The 23,461-nt window shown below is 43.7% G+C and overlaps 1 protein-coding gene across 1 annotated transcript in view; it reads right to left on the bottom strand.

The window, feature by feature from the left end:
* PPP1R14C (protein phosphatase 1 regulatory inhibitor subunit 14C) overlaps positions 1–23,461 on the bottom strand; it is a 108,234-nt gene that overhangs the window by 28,028 nt on the left and 56,745 nt on the right. Inside the window, exons 2-3 of the mRNA XM_017887639.1 lie at positions 9,804–9,887; positions 7,747–7,779 (exon numbers count right to left, since the gene is read on the bottom strand). Of these exons, the coding sequence (XP_017743128.1) occupies positions 7,747–7,779; positions 9,804–9,887 (117 nt within the window). The remainder of the gene's footprint in view (positions 1–7,746; positions 7,780–9,803; positions 9,888–23,461) is intronic.

Below are 23,461 nucleotides of genomic sequence, written 5' to 3'. Positions count from 1 at the left end.
AAAAAAAAAAAAAAAAAAAAAAAATGAACCATTTTGAAATATACCAGAGCATTCTCGTCTTCTTTCTTCCTTCTTCTCCTTCTTTTCATCTTTTTTTTTTTTTCAAAGTCTAAAAGTTTATTCAACAAGATCTGTCCTGAGGAGAAACTATTTAACCAGAGTCTAACCTGACATGGTTTTACTGGAGCCTAAGTGACCTGGGGGAAGGGAAATACCAAACTCCAGCTGGCTCTGGCTATCTATTCTACCTAAAGGGGAATGGGGGTGAACTGAGAAGCACTTGTGAAGTTCACAGTTCAAAGACACAGGCTCCCTACAAGACTGAGAACTAATCACAGGACTGTGGATGCTTCCCCTCTCCTCACACCTTACTACCACACTACTTAAGGCCCATTTACAGCAGTTCCTTTTACCTAGTTCATCATGTTCAGTCAGCAAAAAAATTATAACACAAGTAAAAGGCAAAAAAACACAGTTTGAAGAGACAGAGCAAGCATTAGAACTACTCAGATACAGCAGGAATGTTGGAATTATCCATCCAGGCATTTAAAACAACTCTGTTTAATATGCTAAGGGCTCTGATGGATAAAGTAGACAGCAAGCAAGAACAGATGGGGAATGTAAGTAGAGAGATCAAAATTCTAAGAAAGAACCAGAAAGAAATGCTAGTGATGAAAAATACTATAACAGAAATAATGCCTTTGATGGGTTCATTAGTAAACTGCACACAGCTGAGGAAAGAATCTTTAAGCTTGAGGATATCGCGACAGAAATAAATGGAGAGGTATTCTACATTCATAGATAAGAAGATGCAATATGGTCAGTATGTCAGTTCTTCCCAACTTGATCTACAGATGCAATGAAATCCCAATAAAAATCCCAGGAAGCTATTTTGTGGATATCAACAAACTGATTCTAAGGTTTACATACAAAGACAAAAAACCCAGAACAGCTAACACAATGTCGAAGGACAAAAAACAAAGATGGAGGACTCACACTACCCAACCTCAAAGCATACTTGAAGCCGCAATAATCAAGACAGTGTGGTATTGGTGAAAGAATGGACACATAGATAATTGGAATAGAACAGAGACCCAGAAACAGATCGACATAAATATCAACTGATCTTTGATAAAAAAGCAAAGGGATTTGAAGGAGCAAAGGTAGGCTTTTCAACAAATGATTCCGGGACAACTGGAAATCCACGTGCAAAGATATGAACCTGGACCCAGACCTTACACTCTTCACAAAAATTAACTCAAATGGACCTAATGTAAATTGCAAAACTATAAATCTCCCAAAAGGTAATGTAGGAGAAAAATCTAAATGATCTTGTGTTTTACAATGATTTGTAGATACAACACAAAAGGCATGATCCATGAAATAAAACATTGATAAGGTGGATTTCATTAAAACAAAAATTCCTGCTTTGTGAAACACCCTGTCAAGAGAATAAAAAGAGAAGCACAGACTGGGAGAAAATATTGCAAAAAACATGTCTGATAAAGGCCTATTATCCAAAATATTCAAAGAACCCTTAAAATTCAACAAAAAGAAAACAAACCAATTAAAAGATGGACCAGAAACCTTAACAGACCCCTCACTAAAGAAGATATAGATGACAAATAAACATATGAAAAGTTGCTCCAAATCATACGTCACCAGAGAAATGCAAATTAAAACAATAATGAGATACCACTACACACCAATTAGAATCGCTCAAATCCAGAACAATGACAACACTAAATGCTGGGGAGGATGTGGAGCAACAGGAACTGTCTGCTGGTGAGAATGCAAAATGGTACAGCTGATTTGGAAGACAGTTAAGCAGATTCTTACAAAACCTAAACACACTCTTCTTACAATACAGTCATCCTACTTCTTGGTATTTACCCAAAAGACTTGAGAAGTTATGTCCACACAAAAACCTGCTCAGGAATGTTTATAGCAGCTTTATTCATTAATTGCCAAAACTTGGAAGCAACCAAGAGTATTTCAGTAGGTGAATGAATGGATAAACTCTAGTACATCCAGACAATAGAATATTATTCACTGAGAAGAAATGAGCTATCAAGCAATGAAAAGACCTAGAGCAAATTTAATGCGTATTACTAAGGAAAAGAAGCCAGTCTGTAGCTGCGAAATGTTGACATCAAATTTTTTAAAAGCCATTTTGGGCTGGGCACGATGGCTCATGCCTGTAATCCCAGCAATTTGGGAGTCTGAGGTGGGCACATCACCTGAGGTCAGGAGCTCAAGACCAGCCTTGCAAACATGGCGAAACCCAGTCTCCAGTAAAAATACAAAAATTAGCTGGGTGTGGTGACACACATCTGTAATCCCAGCTACTCGAGAGACTGAGGTAGGAGAATCACTTGAACCCGGAAGGCAGAGGTTGCAGTGAGCAGAGATCATGCCACTACACTCCAGCCTGGGAGACAAAGCAAGATCCCACCTCAAAAAAAAAAAAAAAGCCAGTTTGAAAAGGCTACAAATTTTCATGCTATGGCTATTCTGAAAATAAAAGGGCTAAATACTGTATAATTCCAACTATATGACATTCTGAAAAAGGTAAAACTATGGAGACAATAAAGAGATCAGTGGTTGCCAGGGGTTGGGGGGAAGGAGAGATGACTAGGCGGAGCACAGATTATTAGGGCACTGACACTACTCTGTATGATGCTGTAGTGGTGGATACATGTCATTATGAATTCAGTTAAATCCATAATGTACAGTACCAAGAGTAAATCCTAATGTTAACTGTGGACTTTGGGCGATAGTGATGTGTTAATGTAGGTTCACCAGTTCTAACAAATGTACCTCTCTGTGGGGAGATGGTGACAACTGGGGAGGCTGTGTACATGTGTGAGGTGGACGGGAGTGAGCATATTGGAAATTGGTACCTTCTAGTCAATTTCACTGTGAACCTAAAACTGCTCTAAATAATAAAGTCTACTTAAAATTTTCTTTTAAAAACTATGAAGAATTTAACAAACGTTAACATTTTTCTGGAAAAAAAGATTAAATCTGTTAATACATGAGATATGATTAGATCACTGCCTGGCATCTATTAAGTGCCTAGTGATTTTTTAGCGGTTATCATTGCTGTTGTTACCATCACTAAAATTAACACTGTGGGCCAGGCTTGGTGGCTCATACCTGTAATCCCAGCACTTTGTGAGGCCCAGGAGGGTGGATTGCTTGAGCTCAGGAATTCGAGACTAGCCTGGGCAACATGGAGAAACTTTGTCTCTACAAAAATAACAAAAATTAGCCGAGTGTTGTAGTGTGCACCTGTTGTCTCAGCTACCTGGGGGGATGAGGCAGGAGGATCGCTTGAGCCCAGGAGACTGAGGCTGCAGTGAGCTGTGATTGTGCCACCACACTCCAGCCTGGGCAACACAGTGAGACTCTTTCTCAAAAAATAAAATAATTTTAAAAAGTTATCATAGCAAATAATCCTTACAAATATGAGCAGAGATGGTTAGTATTACCCCCATTTTATAGAGGAGGAAAGGGAGACTCAGAGAGGTTGAGAACATTGCTTAAAGTCATAGAGTTGGTGCTAGCATTGGCATAAGACTTTGACTCAAATTCCAGTATTCTTTCCACCACTCACCCTACCTCTGCAATGAGGGGTTATAAAATAAAAGTACCTAAATCAGCAAAGACATCTTCCTTACATTTCTAACTTCCAAGTGGCATAACAGTTGTTAGTAAAATAATTTTGATCAAAAACAGCACCTTTAGAGATCCCTACTTAGAAAAGAACACCTTAATTGATAGGCATTTAGTTCAGATAAGGCAAAGTCCTATAAAGTTCTAAGCCTCTTGCTGAATCAAGTAGCTTAGGAAAACTAGCAGATTGGAAAGAAAGAGTACAAGATTAGGCGTCAGAAACTTGGGTTGAGTCCTGACTCTCTTGCTCACGACTCTGACATTACGGGCAAGCTACCCAAACCCTCTCTACTTGAAACGACGATTGTGAGGATTAAATAAAGCAATGTATGTTAGTACAAATGTGAACTACAGAGCTCTGGAAAAAATAAGGTATTGATTGTCATTATCACAATCCAGGTGCCAGTAAAATCTGTTTCCTAGGAACATACGCTCAAAGGCAAAAGTGTCCAGCCTTTTTGAAATGATCCATTAGCAGATAAGGGAACTTGAATGAAATTCCTCAGCATTTTACATCATTTCCATTCCTAGAAACATGAACTAAAAAAAGAATACAGAGATGTTCACTTAGAGACTCCAGCTCCTTTTTCTGCTTTCAGAACTCTGAAGAGTGTTCAAATATTATATTCTTTCATCTCCTGACCCTCTGTATAGAAACCAGATGAGAAATATTTTTGCTCCGGGGACAAGACCCACCATTTTCATTGAATGGCATGGCTCTCAACTAATGTAAATATTGGTTCCCCAAACATTACAAAAACTAGGGAGAGAACGGGCTCATTTCCATGAGAAAATGCAGTGCCTTTCACTGTTGGCTGTGAAGCTGGGCAAAAGAGAAATCTGCAAGTCCAAACTTTCTCACTCGAATAACCAAAGCATGAATTTCTTCACTTAGGTGGAGAACTGAAGAAAAAGGGCCTGATGAAATGAGTGAATGCATGTCTGCAGTGGCCAATGGGGCTTCCTCTCTGCAGCAACCCATTCCACCCCCATATTACATGTTCATTCATCTGCATCATTCATCATTTTTCTTGACTACAATTCTATTATTCTTGTCTAACCCATCACACAACTTAAAATCACTTTCCTATATTAATTCCCCAGCTACCTATAAATAAAGAAGGTTTAGTCCCCAGAGAGCTATATGGTAAAGTCTCCTGCCTTCTCCTCTCTGGGAGGAAATTTGAGGGTCAAACTCTAAAAATCCTGACTCTCTCCAGAGAAAAAGAACCAAACATCGACATTTTTGAGGAGCCATCCCCTTCCACACATAACAGATTAAGAAAATAAATCTGGCTTGCAATGTGGTCACTCCATAGTGAGATCCAGCAATAACCAAGCAGCCCTGGCCGGGTGCGGTGCCTCTTTCTTGTAATCCCAGCACTTTGTAAGGCTGAGGCAAGTGGATCATTTGAGACCAGAAGTTCCAGACCAGCCTGGCCAACGTGGCAAAACTCCGCCCCTACTAAAAATACAAAAATTAGCCAGGCATGGTGGCCCACACCTATAATCCCAACTACTCAGGAGGCTGAGGCATGAGAATCGCTTGAACCCGGAAGGCAGGGTTTGAGGTGAGCCTACATGGCTCCACTGCATCCCAGCCTGGAGTGACAGAGCAAGACTCTGTTCAAAAACAACAACAAAAAAACAAGCTGTTCTTATACACACAAATGCAAATCAGCTTACTGTCTCCCCGTATTCAAATGTGACTATGCTACCAAAAATCAGCAAAGACATGAAAATAGGCAGAAAAAGGTAAGATTCAAAGAAAACAGAGACGATGCAGAGAGCAGAATAATTTTAAACATAAACACAAAGAAAAATTTCTCCAGATTGTTGTATAGGGGCTCCAGGAGAAAAGTCTGGGGCTAGGGGGATGGTAGTGATGTGTCTGAGCAGTCAGGAAATATATTGCATGTTTGACAAACACACTAGAGAGTTCAACAAAAAATACCAATTGGTATTAGACAAAACTAAAGACAAGGGTTATGGCCAGGCACGGGGACTCATGCCTGTAATCCCAGCACTTTGGGAGGCCGAGGTGGGTGGATCACTTGAGGCCAGGAGTCTGAGACCAGCCTGGCCAACATGGCAAAACCCTGTCTCTACTGAAAATACAAAAATTAGCCAGGCTTAGTAATCCCAGCTACTCAGGAGGCTGAGGCACAAGAATCACTTGAACCTGGGAGGCAGAGGTTGCGGTGAGCCAAGATTGTACCACTGCACTCCAGCCTGGGTGATAGAGCGAGACCATGTCTCAAAATACTACTACTACTACTACTAATAATAATAATAATGACAAGGATTGTCAACTCCAAGAGAAACAAAAGGCTATACAAAAAGGAACCATGATCATATTTTACTGTTGGCTTAACAGTGAAAAACATCTGTTTAAATCATAGCATTATAAACCTTGACTACTAATTTAACAAAATACTGTTAAATAACTTTGATGAGGGTATAGATGAAAAGGAATTGTGTGGAGAGTAAGAGAGTGATCATCTTTCTCCTAAAGTCAATAAATGAAAAAAACATAGTAAATGCATATTTAAGAACAAAAGAATAAGTAGGCCAGGCACAGTGTGGCTCATGCCTGTAATTCTAGCACTTTGAGAGGCTGAAGCAGGAGGATAGCTTGAGGCCAGGAGTTCAAGATGAGTGTGCGCAACATAGTGAGATACAGTCTCTATAAAATAAAAATAAAAATAATTTAGCTGGGTGTGGTAATGCATGGCTGCAGTCCTAGCTACTCAGGAGGCTGAGGAGGGAGAGTTGCTTGAACACAGGAGTTCAAGGTTGCAGGGAATTCTGACTGCACCACTGCACTCCAGCCTGGGTGACAGAATGAGCCCCTGCCTCTAAAAGAAAAAAAAGAAAGAAAAGAGCAAGTAGCAGGGAAGAGAAGCAGCCAAAAAGTGCAAAAATGTTGCTTATTAAAATATAGAAATATAATACATAAATATAATATAAAATAGGGAAGGGGCCTGAAAGGTGGAGAAAGTCACTGTTACCTTTTTAAAATAAGCCTCAGAATTTTTTTAGGGAGGAGGGTTCAGATGTATTAGTATGTATTTGTATTACATTAACTTAAATATATATATATGTATAATTTTTTTTTCTTAAGAGATGAGATCTTGCTTTGTTGACCAAGCTGGTCTTGAACTGCTGGGCTCAAGTGATCCTCCCACTTTGGCCTGGGATTACAGGTGTGGGCCACCAAGCCTGGTCTAAAAGTATATATTTTGATGGCTAAAATTAAAATTAAAAATCTCTATGACTGCAAGATGTAATCAAAGCTGGAGGTTGGAAGAATAAAGCTCAAATAGGTAACTAGTCCCAAACCAAGTCACTGAAATCAGATACTTGTCAAAGCATGCTTTCCTCCCCTCTTTTAATTAGATCTCTTCAAAAATCAGAAGTCTTACCACTATGGCTTTGATGTTACAAATAGACTTCAAAACATCTGACGGATCTTATAATTTCTCCAGTTTATCACAGGAACAAAGTACTTCTCTTGCTACTATTTTCATAACTGATTAAACCTTAATTTCTACTCTGTGCTATCAGTCATGAGAGTCTACATTAAATGCTTTAGTCTAATCACATTAATACCCATTTTTATGCTAATGTTTATACATTATACTTCATAAATATCTAAACAAAGCATAGCATTTTTTCCCAATAAAGGTAACTCTTTGGAAAGACAGAGCTGACTTTAAGCTTTTAAAAAATACATACCAATAAACTAATAGGATGTATAAACCAGTTATAAACCTAAAACTTTTACTAAAATGATTTCAAACCCTTTTACAATTTCCTTTGAAGTTTGGCTTTTATCTAACACAAGCAACACACTCTGCTCCATTAATTTTAAGTATCTCTGAACTAGACACATTTAGGCTTAGAAATAATGAAGTTAGAGCTATTCAAACATATGCACTCATGGATAATAATTGCTAATTGGTATACACACACTCAAATCCACTTATTGTGGTTTGCTTTAAAATAGACAAATTGATGTAATAAAACCAGTTCAAACATGGCATTTAGGAAAAGTGATTTGTTTACCTCTGTTGGTTTGTAGCAGTCTACAAGAGCTTCCTAGAATGAAACACACAGAAGATCAGTTTTATTATCTTAAAATTCAGTATTATTTTTAAGGCAAAATTAAACATCATTTTACATTCATAGTATTATTTTATAATGGTAAAGCAAGATTTCATACTATCTAGAAATACACTTCATTTCCGCACCAGTTGGTTGTCTGAAGATATAAAACGTTTAACCTTCATAAATTCTTCAGCCTGCACACATACGTGCTACATGAAAAAATATTTTGAACAGGAAAAGATTTATTTATTTATTTATTTTTTGCTACCATAGCATTGAAAACAAAACATAACCCTTGACCAGTTTTTTTGTTCTTTTTTTTTGTTTTTTTTTGTTTGTCTGTCTGTTTTGAGACATAGTCTCGCTCTGTCTCCCAGACTAGAGTGCAGTGGTGCGATCTCAGCTCATTGCAACCTCCGCCTCCCGGTTCAAGCAATTCTCCTGCCTCAGCCTTCCGAATAGCTGGGACTACAGGTGCACACCACCACACCCAGCTAATTTTTGTATTTTTAGTAGAGACGGGTTTTCGCCATGTTAGCCAGGCTGGTCTTGAACTCCTGACCTCAGGTGTTCCACTCGCCTTGGCCTTCCAAAGCACTGGGATTACAGGCATGAGATACCATGCCGGGCCCCTTGACCAGGTTTTGAATGCCTTGCTGAGGAACAGTTTCTTTTAAAGAAGGACAGGGATGCTCAAGCATCCATTGGGTTGTAGACTTCAGAGAGATCTGGACTAACTCAGTAGCTCAAATCCAGGATGGCCTTCCACAGGAACCAAATCCCCCTCTCCAGTTTTCCTTTAATTAACTGGATATAACCCGGCAAGATTCAAATGGTTTCAAACCCACTCCTCTGGTCAATGACTTTTTGCCTTCTCTGTGTGCACACGCGCATGCACACACCATTCCTTTGGCTGCCAACTTGGTGGATATTCAAGTTGAGCCAGCCTGTGCAAGATGGTGGCACCCACACTGCACTCAGAAAGCAAAGGGTTTAAGTGCAATGCAGCCATAAACCAGCTTGGGTCCTCACCTGGGAACTGGGGGTTGAGGGGTGATGATAGCTTAAAAACTCCTTTCAAGTTCTTAATGTTAAGAAAACTTTGTTATGTCATTACATTTTCTATAGAACTGATACCTGCATTATCTTTTTAAAATTTTATAACTAGGATGTAATTGTCTCCCAGCTAAATCTACCAAGAAGAACTAATTTTCATAACTGAGACTGTTCACCACTCAAGGGACACTAGTAATGACTAATGCATTAAACACATTAATACATTAAAATGTGCCCTTTGATTGCCGTAGTGGCCATTTGCCATTTGTGGTCACCAACAGCCATTAACAGTAATTATCAGCGGACATTAAGAACAATGGCAAGTCAAAAGTCAACTGGTTTTAGAAACTCCCAAATGTAGATTTAAAAATGATAGATTTGACCTACTGTGGGAAGGGAAATAAGTACTGTACTTTATTGCTGTCCACTAAAGAAATACTAGACATCTCAATATCCATCGTTGTACTGGAATGCTATGAGGTGAACACTGTCTATGAAGAGATCGTCTACTAAATAGAATTATGTCATAAGCAATCATATTTAAAAATTAATTTCATGAATGATACAGTCCACAACTGTGATACTGGAGCCCTGGGCTTGGATATTCCAGTGCTAGCTCAGTCCTTCTCTTTCTCATACAACTGTGGGGTATCAATTCCCTTCCCTGGCAAGTGGATCTTTGGAAGCAGAACCAGCTGTTTCTCCCAAGAAAATGGGGCTGGAGAAAGTTATACACATAAGGTACTTTGAGAACGGACTATAGTCAAGAGCTGCTTCATCCTCAGAGAGGCAGTTTAAGAGGGCGAACACTTAGCAGCCCATTGCTTTCCTCTCTGCAAACAGCCATGGCCCAGGTCCTGGTGCCAACTCTACCACAGGGCGGAATCAGTTCATGCCAAGCTCTGGAGACCCAAGTAGACTCCCGAGTATCCATGATTAGAATTTTGAAAACTGCTTACCTGTAATTTTGAAGCTCTCTCTTCATCACTGTCTGCATCAAGAAGATCATCAATGTCAATTTCTACCTCTGGCATTTCTTCTTCCTGGGGGACAGTGGGAGGATATGAAGGCATTTAATTTAGTAAGAAACCTAACTGTACCCCACCAGTTAGATTAAGTTGAACGAACAACTAGATCATCAATGGAGAAGGGCTGACGGATAAGAGGGGGAAGGAGAGGCTAGGAGGAGAGGAGGGAAGGAAAGAGAAGAAAGGGGAAACAGGATGAAGGGGTATAGAGGAGAAGAGGGGAGAAGAGAGGAAAAGGGAAGGAGGGATGGGGACAGAGGAAGAAGGGAAATGAAGGAAGGAAGGAAAAGAAGAGTGGGGGAAAAGAAGTGGGGGGAGCAATGGAGAATTAATAGTCACAAAGCCATAAAAGTAATCTTTCAAAAAAATGAGAATTTTCTACTTTCTAGCAGAAAGCTGCATCTGTAAGTATATAAGGGGAGATTGGCAGATGATAGAGCTGGGAGATGGTAGTTCCCTATCTAAGAGCTACTCTTTGCTGGGTGATTACCCCAATCTTTATTTGGGGGTCCACATCTTCCTTCACAGCTCTAGGTCTATGGAAAACCTGATTCCACCATGGGATTTAGGGCATCAGCATTGCTTTAGCCCCAGTTACTGACGTAAGAGAAGACACATGGTCCAACTAAGAACTAAGGGGGCTCTGGGAAAAGGTGCTCTTTTAACAAGAACGTCCCCTTCACTCCCTCTGAACCGAGGAAGTGTGGCACCGGAAATTACCGGTGGCCACCATACAACCCTGAAGAGAGGCTGAGTTTAGGACGCGGCGCTGACTCCACGGTGGGCAGAGCTGAAGAGAATAAGAAAACAGGGTTCTAGGTAAAATCACCACATCCCTGCATCAAACCACCTCTGAGGCCTGCCTATCGGTGAGTGAGTCAACCCCTTTCATGGTTGCAGTCAGCGTGGGTCTAGTTTAATATTCCTGCCACCAAAGACATCTAGTCCTGAAAAGAGGGAATAAGGGCCAGCTGGATTTGGTGTAAGACCTCACTAACTTGGAATCTAAACTTCAAAGGAGATCTTGGCTATTTCTCATCTCTTCTGTTACCTAAGTCTTCTCTGTACCTCTCAGAATAGCATTTTAAAATGTCAAAATAAAAGAGCATTTAAGAGAGTCCTGCAATTTTGCATTTCATCAGGAGTCACCGCAACCCAACTCCTTCGAGCCACAGGGATGGCTAAGAAGCATCTGCAGGAGCTAGAGAGAAAGGTGTGCATGGAGACACTGGGGACACCTGGGCATTCCCTGGGTGTGGCCTCTCTGTGTCTTGGCTCCAAGAGCTGTTTGTCTTGGCTTCCCAGGAGAGGCTGACTTTTTGAATGTTTCCTTCCTACTAAAGTGCATTTATTCAGTAATAGTACTCAACCTCTTGTGTGTGTGTTACAACACAAAAGTGAGGACCCTAGTATACTGGGGAAGTCAAGGAATATGATATACTATCCTTGTTGACATTAGCTCCATGGGCAGGCACTCAATGGGCAGGAAAATTCCAGAAACAACCTCTCTAGTGATTTATTCCTGTTTCTGTGGAGAATTTCTGTTTTGATCCTTTGCTTGGCTCTTAAGGGGAAAAATCCACTTCAAAAGCAGTATTTATCAATGTGAATGTTTTAGATCTCATCTGTGCGGTTCTGCCTAATGGAAGAAAGATCTTGTACTTCTCAACAGAATTTTCCTATTTGTACTTAACAATCATGTAGCTATTAATAGAAGCTGATGATGTAGAAACAGCAAGTTGAAATGCTTTGATGATAATAAAGCTGAAGAATGACCTTTCGATGGCTAGGAGCATCATTGTGCAAGCATCACAGAGTGAATTTACACAAATCTAGATGACCTAGCTTACCATACACCCAGGCTGTATGGCACAGCCTACTGCTCCTAGGTTATAAACCTGGACAGTATATTACCATACAGAATAATGTAGGCAACAGTAACACAGTGGGAAGTATTTGTGCATCTAAACATAGAAACGGTACAGTAAAAATAGGGTCTTATAATCTTATGGGACCACTGTCATATATGCAGTCCACTGTTGAATGAAATGCTGTTATGCGGTAGGTGACTGCACTCACAAGCTATACCACTGTGGGTCCTTAAATCACAACTAAGAGAGCTTGGTGTCTGCTATTTTTAAAGGAAATGAAAGAACGATTAGTAACTAATGCCCTCCTCAGAACAGCACAGCAATGGGTTTTTCTGCAAATATTATTCAAAACGTTTTGATGCCAGCCAAGTTTGGCCAAACAGGCTTTGACTTGCATAGCAGTGTAGAGCCTTGCCCTACGCAGTAGGCATCTTCAATTAGGCATCTTCCCATTAGGACTGTGCACGGCTCTCTGTTAGGTATTGCACTTACCCATTTTCCCCAGCCCCTGAGATCTGGGCTGTCCCATATGGTAAGCACATGTGGTAAGCACATTTGAATACAGTAAAATGAAATACAATTCAGTTCCTCAGTCACAATGGCCACATCTCAAGTGCTCAATAGCTACACGAGGCCAGTGGCTACTGCACTGGAGAGCACAGGTGGAGAGCGCTTGCACTGTGGCAGAAAGCGCTATTGGACAGTGCTGCCCTGGAGTACACTCGCCCTCTGGCCCAGAAGTTGGGAAGCAAAGCTCCTTTCCCTCTCAAAGGGGCTTGACAGGAGTAAAGAAAAAAAATGCCAGGCATCTCAAGGTCACTCTCACTACCCAAGGGCACGTGATAAGAAACCCTGAGCTTGGTTTTGCAAGCCAGAAAGCTGATGCAAACAAAGCCCAGATCTCAAGGGTTGGGGAAAACCTCAAGTGATTGAGTCATCACAACTGTCATTAAGCATCTGCGCTTTTTACCAACCTATGCTGCTTCTCAGAAATCCCACCCTGATTTATCAGAGGCATAGGAGAGGAGAGGCATCCTGCTCCCAGCTCAGCATGCGCCCCAGGTGTTCTGAATGCCAGTGAGGCTGAAACAAAACCCAGGTGAGAAGAACACAGAGACCCAGAGGCTCTTGGGAGGGAGAGTCCTGGGAAGCAAAGACAGCACCTGGTACCAAGTAGAGAATCTTGTAGCTTGGTACTTAACATTCTGAATGAGAAGTATGGAAATACTCTAAATTTCACTGAAGTCCTATTTCACTTTCTCTTCTGTATGCTGATCTTAAAGCAGTATCACTGAATGACCTTAGTGACAGATCAAATCACTTACAACGGAGGGAACACACCCACGGCCCACCATGATGTCCCAGAGCTTAGTTGTGTTTCGGCATTTTCCCACATTAAAGATGGGTCCCCTAAACAGTGGCTCTGGTGACAAAAAGGGAAACAACTGTCTTCAGAGCTGCTGGGGAAAGTTATCAGCTACACCCTGCCCCACATTAGGGAGAGGCCCTCCTATTGGTACCTATAGCATGAGGCCCTGGGTCACCTCTACACACCTTTCTTGTCGTAGATTTGTTGAGAACCCACAGTCCATAGTGAGCAAGGCGCTGTGTGTCAGCCACAGTGAGGCCCTGGCCCTGGGGGATGGGCCGTCTAAACACAGCTCTGACAAACACAATGACATGCAATGGCCCCAAAGCCACAGACAAACCTGGAGTGCTTTAGTAATTCAGGGAGGGAGAAAACTCCGCCAGCGGCAGGCAGGGAGGTTTCCCATAGGAGGGAGGAGGTGAGCTGGCCTTGTGGAATGACAGGATTTGAACAGGTTTAGAGAGAAGGGGGAGAACTCCCGAGAGGCAAAATGGTAGCAGGAGGCAAAAAGACAAGATGAGTTCTAACTGTGGGTGTAGAAAGGTCCCTGACCTGGAAGCCAGTCAACTCTGGGCTGCAAACATGCATGTTGATGGGGGCCAGACAGGTGACAGAAATGGGGCAGGCTGAGGGGCTATACCATAGAGTGAGGAGTGCAGCAAACTGCAGAAAACACGGCCCGAGGGGAAGGAGCAGGGAACACACCATTCCCACCTCCTGTCACCTTCTAAGAATATGTGCTCAGTGCTGCTGGATTTTCTATGTTTTAGGAATAACTGAAAATAGAGTTTTTTAATGTAGAAAAATCCAGTTTTTAAAGCTGTCTAGCAACTTCTTAAAATATTGCGTAGGATAAACAAAACTCATTGGCCCATAGGCTGCCGGCTCCCCTTGTTCTGCAGAGACTATCACCACTGAAGGTTCCATGGCTCCAGAACAAGAGAGGGGAATGACAGAAAGAAGAGCTGGCCCCACTGCGGAGCCCGGGGTTAACAGGGAGGAGGCAGGAGGCAGTGCGAAGCCCACGCATCACATGCGAAACAACAGGGCTTGAAGATGATCCCGGCAAGAATAAGATTTTAAAACAGTGATAATAGGGAGGAATAAACAGATGGAGTTTGGAGATGAACTGGATGGGGGATGAGGGGGAAAGAAAAGGTAAAGATAAGATCCAGGTTCTGAGCCTGAGAGGTTTTGGAGAAGGACAGTAATGACAGGAGCACACTGGAGCCCTGAAGACACCTCACAAACCAACACGCAGTGCAGGCGTGGTCATCACCAGCCCCCCGCCCCAACTTGCAAGCAGCAGCGGTACCCCACACTGCCACCACACTGGGAAGCGCTGCAGAGCCTGGTGCTGGGCATGCCACGGATGGAAGGAAGCTCAGAACAGGCTCAGGTACCAAGATGCAGGAATGCAAGCAAAGCAGAGTCCTGAAACACAGCTGACCTGCAGTGACAACACACATACACACACAAATATATACACAAACATACACACACATGAATACACACAATCCACACCACTCATACACTCACATGCACACACACACACAAATATATACACATATGAATTAATACACACGCTCCATACCATTCATACACTCACATCCACACACACACAAATATATACACAAACATACACATACATGAATACACACACTCCACACCAAACACTCACATGCACACACACACAAATATATACACATATACACACGAATACACACACTCCACACTACTCATACACTCACATGCACACACACACACAAATATATACACAGATACACAGATGAATACACACACTCCACACCACTCACTCACAGGCACACACACAAAAAAATATATACACAAACACACAGATGAATACACACACTCATACACTCACATGCACACACACACATACAAATATATACACAAGCATACACACAAAGGAATGCACACACTCCACACCACTCCACATGCACACACACACACACACAAATAAACAGATATACACACACACTTCTAACTAGCCAGAAAGTTTACACTGTGAGCCCTCTCCGATGTCATGTTAGCTTCCAAAAAATACAAATGTTCACCCCTGCCCACAGCAGTGAAGGTGGCGGGCAGGAATGTTTAAGCTAAAACTTCACCTGAAAAATGGATCATGGTCTCCAAGCTCTAGGAGACACAGCTTAGCAACTCCTTGAAAATGACCGTGGCTAACAGCTCTCATCTGTCTCCATCTCAAAATAGGGATGGCGACGTAACATGGGATTAAACTGCTGTGCAAATTGCGGCAGCTGATGGAGAAACGTGGGGTGGCAGGGGTGGGGAGTGGCAAATGCCAGTTTATTATGACCTGTTCAACCACTTATCTGAACAATAGCCACGATTTCTTATAGCTCACCTTTCTATAGGCCTATGGGAGAAAACTGGCATAGGAAACATATAAAAAGAACCAAATTCCTCGGGATTATGTGAGCTCTCTATGAAAACATTTACATTTCATGTTTTCGTTGTAATGACAATCCAAAATAATTCCTGTAAGCAAGCACAGTCTAAGAATAGTCTGGACAGCCGTGCTATAACCACGCTGTGCCGGGCTGCTCTGTGTTTACACATTGGCATCAAGCAGAATTATGTTAATTATTGTGGCTAATGAGAAAAAAGCCACAGGGTAGATTTAATATATACATGACTCATTCACGCCAAGTGAAGCCAAATGTTATCACTCAAAGGACACTGAGCGACAGCAATCTGTACCTAATTCCTGTGACAAAAGGAGTGAAGCCAGCCATCACAGCAAAGTGATGTTGTGCATTTGAGTTTCATTAGCTGAGTACTTCATGTTTAATTTGCAATTTGGATGTGATTTTTATAACCATAGCATAAGGAATTTATACCCAGTTTTAAGTGGTATGTATTTAAGTAATATAACGTTAAATATTTAAATCAGCCCTGGAATCTGCAAATAAAGATGTTCCCACTTAACAAGGGGCCGAACGTACCCCATGACACATCACTACACAATGTCAGAACACTGGGGATAAAGGGAGGATCCTGGAGGCTTTCAGAAGAAAACCAGACCACACATGGAAGATAGAGAATTAATGTCAGTGGGTTTCCCTAAAGCAACAGAGCGTGGAAGCCGACAGCAAGGATTCCAGAAACCCGAGAGGAAACCATTTCCAATCTCAAGGCCTACATCCTCCCTGCTATGGTTTGGATGTGGTTTGACCCCTCCAAACCTCAGGGTGAAATTTGGTCCCCAGTGCAACAGTACTGGGTGAGAGGCAGTGGGAACTTTCAGAGGTGATCAGGCCACGGGGGCACGCCTCATGTGTGCATTAACACCGTTCTCTAGAGACTGGGTTGGTTCCCATGAGGCTGGTTGTTATAAAGTGGGTTGGCCCCCTTTGCCCCATCTCTTTTTTCAAGCACTCGCCTGCCCTTCCAGTTTTCTGCCATGCTATGACACAGGATGAAGGCTCTCACCAGAAGCCAACCAGATATGACCCCTCAACGTTGAACTTCCCAGGCCTTGAGGTTGGAAATTGTTTCCTCTTGAGATTCTGGAATCCTTGCTCTTGGCTTCCATTGGGAAGCCTGCTGACATTGATGATCTTCCTCCAGAACTAAAAGAAATAAGTTTATTTTCTTTATACATTACCCAGTCTGTAGTCTTCTGTCACAGTGACAGAAAATGAGCTAAGACATTCCCAAACTATCTAGAAAGAATAGAGAAAATACGACAGATATTTTAAGACACATTGGGTCTTAGATCTTCATATATTTACCTCCTATTTTGGGAAGGAGTGCTCCAGCAAAATAGAGAAACAAACTTTGATTTTCTTATATCCTCTACAGTTGTGGCTCATGAAGGCCAGAGGGCATGTTCCCAAATCCAGATTGAGGAAGGTACATGGGATGCCAGAGTGAAGAACAAAGCAGATGGAGGCTTGACAAGCTGGGGAGCACGCAAGGCATGCAGATGAACCTGCCTGATGCCAACCGAGGGCCCAGCCCCACTGGGTACCCATCTGCACAGGTGGTTGGGCCATTTAGAGTGGCTGGGGTAGGATGGCCTCACCTTGCACCTTAGACAGAAGTAGCATGGGTAAACAAGCATATGCCCTTCCAGTGGCATCCCATATTACCAGTATTTCCCTAATACACATTTGTTTTAAAAGTTAAACAAATGGCTAAAGCTTACTTAGAGCCAGAGAGCAAAGTCCTCCCAAAGCCCTTTTTAAAAACATCAAAATAGGCCAGGGGCAGTGGCTCACACCTGTAATCCCAGCGCTTTGGGAGATTGAGGCAGGCAGATCACGAGGTCTGGAGTTCAAGAACAGCCTGACCAACATGTTGAAACCCCGTTTCTACTAAAAATACAAAAATTAGCCGAGCATAGTGGTATGTACCTGTAATCCAAGCTACTCAGGAGGCTGAGGCAGGAGAATTGCTAGAACCCAGGAGGCAGAGGTTTCAGTGAGCCAAGATCATGCCACTGCACTCTAGCCTGGGCAACAGAGCGAGACTCTGTCTCAAAAAAAAAAAAAAAATCAAAATAGCCTGACTGAACCTGACGCCATGGTGAAGTGAAGGAATGTTTTACATAATATTTACAGGAATCGCTGTTCTTGTCACCCAGGAGAGCAGGTCCTGACCTACCTATATCCTATGAAAGTTCACTTCTGGGGCACTGACACAGATGCGAACGACAGCTGTGGCAGAGAGGAGAGCTCCTGGCAGGGGCCATCCCCACGCCCCATATAGAACGCCTCCCTTTCCTCCTGCTCATGAAGACACATTCCAACACAAGTGAGCAGGAGTGGCATTATCTCACAAATCAACACTGTAAAACAAATACCAGTGCTCACACATGAAGATTCACATCACGGGTTATGTCAGATTATTCTAGAACTAGGCACATCTATATCAGGATCTCAGAACACCAGGCAAACTCCTGCAGCACCAATTTACTGAGCACCTACTACCTGCCAGGTGCTGTCCTAGATGCCAGGGATAAAGAATAAACAATTGACAAAAATATTTGCTCTCATGGGGATTAAACTCTAATAGGGGAAGACAGACAATAATCAAATAAGTACAATAGGTAGCACGGCAAAGGGTGATAAATACTTTGCAGAAAAATTAGGCAGGAGAGAGAGATAGAGAGTAGGGGGACTGGAAATTTAAATTGGGCAGTGACAGGGTAAGGCTCAGTGAGAAAGGCGTCTGATTAAAGATACTCCATCAAGGGAAAACACATAATGCCAGGCTGTGTCTGAAAAGCTGCCAGGAGCCCCGGGGTCACTGTAGCAGAGGTGGGGCCATGGCGGGGGAAGGGACAGAGCATGTGGAGACTCAGAGGCCCATGTAAAGTCTCTAACTTGACCATGAGCAAGAGAAAAGCCATTGGTGGGTTAGGACAGAGGCACGATGGATTATGGTTTACCTGTAAGAAAGGAAGGTATACACGAAAAGAGCACTTAAGAAGCCACAGAAATAAGCTAGGAAGAGATGACACTGGCTTCAACTAAGAGGTAGCATGATATATATTTCTTTTTCTTTCTTCTTTTCTTTTTTTTGTTTGTTTGTTTGTTTGTGAGATGGAGGCTTGTTCTGTCACCCAGGCTGGAGTGTAGTGGCGCTATCTCGGCTCACTGCAATCTCCGCCTCCCAAGTTCAAGGGATTCTCCTGCCTCAGCCTCCCGAGTAGCTGAGATTACAGGCCCCTCCACCACATCCAGCTAATTTTTGTATTTTTAGCAGAGACGGGGTATCACCATGTTGGCCAGACTTGTCTCAAACTCCTGACATCAAGTGATCTGCCCACCTCAGCCTCCCAAGCATGATATATATTTTGTTCTTACAAATGAACTCTTATCTGGGTCTCCGCTGATCCAAACCTCAGAGAGCAAATGGGTATCTCAAGAGCTCCACCAGGTACTGTAGTTGGGTGAGCCATTGAGCACATTGCGAGATGACAAGTACCAAACTCACGCCTATGCAACAGCAGCAGCAGGCCAATGTGATGGCTCTTGGTCCTAGAAGTTCAGTGAGGCTGGTAGACGCTGACTAAGCCCAGGCTGAACTGCCTGAGGGCGGCAGCAAAGCAACAAGGAACTAGGCTGAGGAGGTCTTTTCCGGGTCCTGAACCCACCCACCAGGCAGGTTTCTCTTTCCCACCCACCAGGGAAGCTGCCAGTATCACTGGCACCCAGCGCAGGCTTCAGTCATGCCCCCAAAACTCTCCCCTACATTTAGCAATTCATTTTAGCAAATGAATATCTCTGGAGAGATTATCAAAGTGCTCCAGACACAGTTTAAAAAACAAAGACTCTAAGTTGGAGCCACGGTGGTGTTCTATGCCCAGCCTTGATCTCAAAGGGCTCAAGAGGCCACTTCCTCCTGTGATGGAAGGACCCTAGGGAGTCTGGTGAACAGAGCACAGCATGGGAATAAAGTGACTGAAGCCTCCGACTTCCCATGTATGTCCCAGGCTGTCCTGCTTCTCAGCACAGAGGAGGTCCCTTAGGTAGGGGCCAAGTGGTGTTGCACCCAGAGCATGGAGTTTGGAGAGAGGCAGGCCCAGGTTTCAATCTCATCTCTGCCTCTGACAACCCATGAGAGTTGGGCAGCGTAACGCATCCCCTAACCCTTAGTTCCCACACCTGTAAAATGCAGACTGCTTGCTAATTCTCAGGGCTAGATAGAAATCTGGCACAATCATGCCCAGGCATGTTGTGCAAACTCAACAAATGGCGACAAGACCTCAGCGGGTGCTAAGTTGACTGGGCACATCTGATTCCTCTTCATATAAGTAAATATTCCATGCAAATGTCTCTTCCAGGGAATCTTGTACTCCTGATGCCTGAAAATCGTAAGTGAAAACTGATCACATTACCAACTTGTTCAAAACCACAGCATTCAAAGAGAAAAAAGGAAAAGTAAATGTCAGCAAAAAAACCCAGCTGCAGAGCATCCCAGAGACGATCATACTTTGCTCTGCATATGAACACTAAATACGCACAGCTGGTCGTTAACAATGCCCCAGTGACGAGACAGTCGGCAGGTTGGTCCCCATGAGGAAAGTGAAAATAAGTGATGGCTGAGACAGTTCACAAAGATGGCAAGGACAATCTTCTAAGCCATGGCATAAATGAGGACACCGAGGACACCTTGAAAGCACTGGACATAGTGGCCAAATGGCCACCACCCTCATGGCTCCTGTGCTGACAGCAGCCTCTCCTCTCAGCACCCTTCTTTCCCCGTGCAGCACCTACATGAAGATCCCCGGGCGGGAGAGGAACGCCACGCAGAACCTACAGCCTTGGTGCTGGTCCTGGGCTACAGGCAATGGATAAGGACACTGGGAAAGAATAAAGGAAGGGCTGGCACAACCCAAGGACAGAGCAGCAACAGTCCAGCCTGTCTCTAAGAAGTCACACTTGTCTATGTCTTGCTTCCCGTTAATTTAGGGATTGAGCCTGAGCTGTCTCTGATAGAAGATGATCCACATCCAGATTTGCAGTGGAATACTTAGACTGGAAACACTCAAATTACCTGATGATGGGATAAAAGCAGTGGGCAGAAGCCTGTTCTAGCCAGTTCTTGGAGAGAAGACAGTTCCCTTGCACTATCAACTGCCCATGAACAAGGCATTCGGGGTTGCTGCAGTGTTAGGTTTCCTAATACAGAACGTGAAATCCAGACCGTTTCACCACCTGCCTTGGGAAGGCTTCTAGATCAGCAATGGCCAAATATGTCCAGCACTGGCAGGTGCACAGAAGCCTGAGAAGATGATATAGAAAAGCTGCTTGGAAGACACTGAGAGGAAATTGTGAATCCCATGGCAAGGCCTCCAGCTGGTGAGCAGACACATTGCACTTGGAGTATAAAAGATCATTGTTGATATGGGCCATCAAGCATGAAAAGACACGATGGACCCTTAAATGCAGATCCCTAAGTGAACGAAGCCAAACTGGAAAGGTACCCCATACTGCATGATTCCAACTACAGGACGTTCTGGAACAGACTAAAATATGGAGACAGTAAAACCATCAGAGATTGCCAGGGGCCAACAGGGAGAGAGAGATGACTAAGGCAGAGCACAGGGCAATGTTCAGGCCAGAAAATTTGTATGATCTTGTAAGGGTGCGTCTATGTCATCATACATTTGTCAAAACCCAATTAGAGAAAAAGGACACACAACCCCAGAACTCACAGGATGTACAACACAAAGAGTGAGCCTGAATGGAAATGAGGAGCTTTGGTTAATAATAACATAGCAAGATTGTCTCAGCAATTGTAACCAAGATACCACACTAATGCAAGATGTTAAGAAAAAGGGCAACTGGAATGGAGGGAGGAGAAAGAAAGGGGTAGATGAGAATTCTCTGTGCTTTCGGCTCAATTTTTCTGTAAATCCAAAAGGCTTTAAAAAAATTAAGTTATCAAATTAAAACAAAACAAAAGTCCAAGACTAATATGTTGGTGGTGACTGAACCTGGGAAGGTAAGGGCCAGGACTTCCTGTGACTGGCTCTGCTGGTTCTTCTTACAGCCGAGGGCTGCGCAAAAGGTCCAGGTGTGAGTTGCACAATGACGTTCGGCCAACTGAGGCACACCCAGGTCCTCAGCTTCAGCCCTGAGACCAAGCCAGGCTGTGTGGGAAGGCACCATGGGGAGCCTCCCAGAGAAGAGCCTGCAGGGCTGTCCCAGCGGCAAAGGAACAGCAAAGTCAGCCGAAGCCTCTTCTGCCCAGTGGGGACTCCAGTTCCTGGTTGAGAGGAGCCACGGTTGCCGCTGACAAGACACGGGCCTGCCCCAAACCTAAGAACAGCAAGGGTGCCAATGAGAAAGGGAAAAGCAAAGCCAGGCGCCAGTACAGCCTGAGGCAAGAAGGCATGGGCTTGATTTGGGAAAAGCCAGCCGGAGCCAGGCAGTACCTCTTCCATGGGGCCCAGCCTGTGTGTCAGAGTGGGGATACAGAGGGAGGACACAGAGACTAACAGAGACTCAAGGTTGGCAAGCCTTGTGGGGGGGCGGGGCACCCAGCAGGGATGTTCCGCAGGAGGATGAGAAACTTGCTAGAACATTCCTTGCACTACCTCCCTCACACCACGCAGGAGAGGGGAGAGAGGAGCTCACGCTTGATGCAAGGCTACACCAGGGTCAGAGGGCAGGCCCCCTGGGCACACGGCCCCAGCTGCCTTTGGTCTTAGGGAATGCGGCCAGTCCAAAATAAAAAGTCATTTAACCAGAGCTGCCTTGTGAAATGAGCAGACCAAAGGGCATGCTTCTTTGTAAATTATTACCATAATCGTTTACGTGTAATGCATGTTTATGCAGGCAATGTGACGGTTCATGGAATACTCCACTCCTGACCCCTCCTCTCCCTGTTCCCAACATCCAATCCATCACCATAACTGTCAATTCTATGGCTTAATATCTCCTAAACCTGCACTTTGTACCACCTCCACTGCCCCCCTAGTGAAAGCTAAGTCATCTTTTGCATAAGCTATAGCAGGACCTCTTAACTGGCTTCCATAAACCCATCCTCATTATTCCTCCATCCCAGTTTCCACTCTGTAGCCAGAGTAGCAACTTTAAGAACACAGATCTGTCATTCACCAGCTTAGAACCCACGGGTGGCTTCCTACTTGTCTTAGGACCAACATTCTTACCTCCGCCTGGAAGGCTTCCCCTTCTGGGCTCCCAGCCTCCTCTCTGTTCAATGCCTCACCTCGATTCCCTGAGCTCTAGATCTGCTGGTCTCCTCCGATCCCTCAGGATACTCCCCAGCCAGGCCTCCACGGGGCCTTTGCACATGCTGGGTGCATGTATAGGACACTCTTTTCATTATCTCACATCAGCCATCACTTCCTAAAGCAAAATGTCTTCGCCAGACTTGTGATGAGGTCAACCCCCCAGCCCTGGAAACTCAGAATGCCCTGCACCTCTCTTTAACTGTACTTTCCACACACTTCCAATTTACATTTCTCAGTCTCCCTCCCTATACTGGAGGACCAAGAGCAGTGCCTGGGACACTGCCTGACACACAGCCCTGATAATCATTTTGTAAATAAAATAACAAACAATTCCCTGAGGTGGGTATTATCATCATCTCTATTTACAGATGAAATGTCTGAATATCCTGCCCAGTGGGGCTGATCGCTTCCTTAGTTCCAAACCTGGACAATCTGATCTCAAAATGTATGGCCCCTACAACTTGTGCTGTGTGCCTTTTAGGATGCAGCATGACTGGGAAAATCATTTCTCCCTTTTGACTTCCGTGACTTTTGGAGCAGCAAGGGAGGAGAGCAGAGCCCTTTCATACATGCGGCTCCAGGCACCCAGCAC

Source organism: Rhinopithecus bieti, unplaced genomic scaffold, assembly GCF_001698545.2.
Source record: "Rhinopithecus bieti isolate Rb0 unplaced genomic scaffold, ASM169854v2 scaffold_16097, whole genome shotgun sequence".
Taxonomy (NCBI): domain Eukaryota; kingdom Metazoa; phylum Chordata; class Mammalia; order Primates; family Cercopithecidae; genus Rhinopithecus; species Rhinopithecus bieti.
The sequence above is the reverse complement of the archived record's forward strand: the minus strand, read 5'-3'. Positions and strand labels throughout refer to the sequence as shown.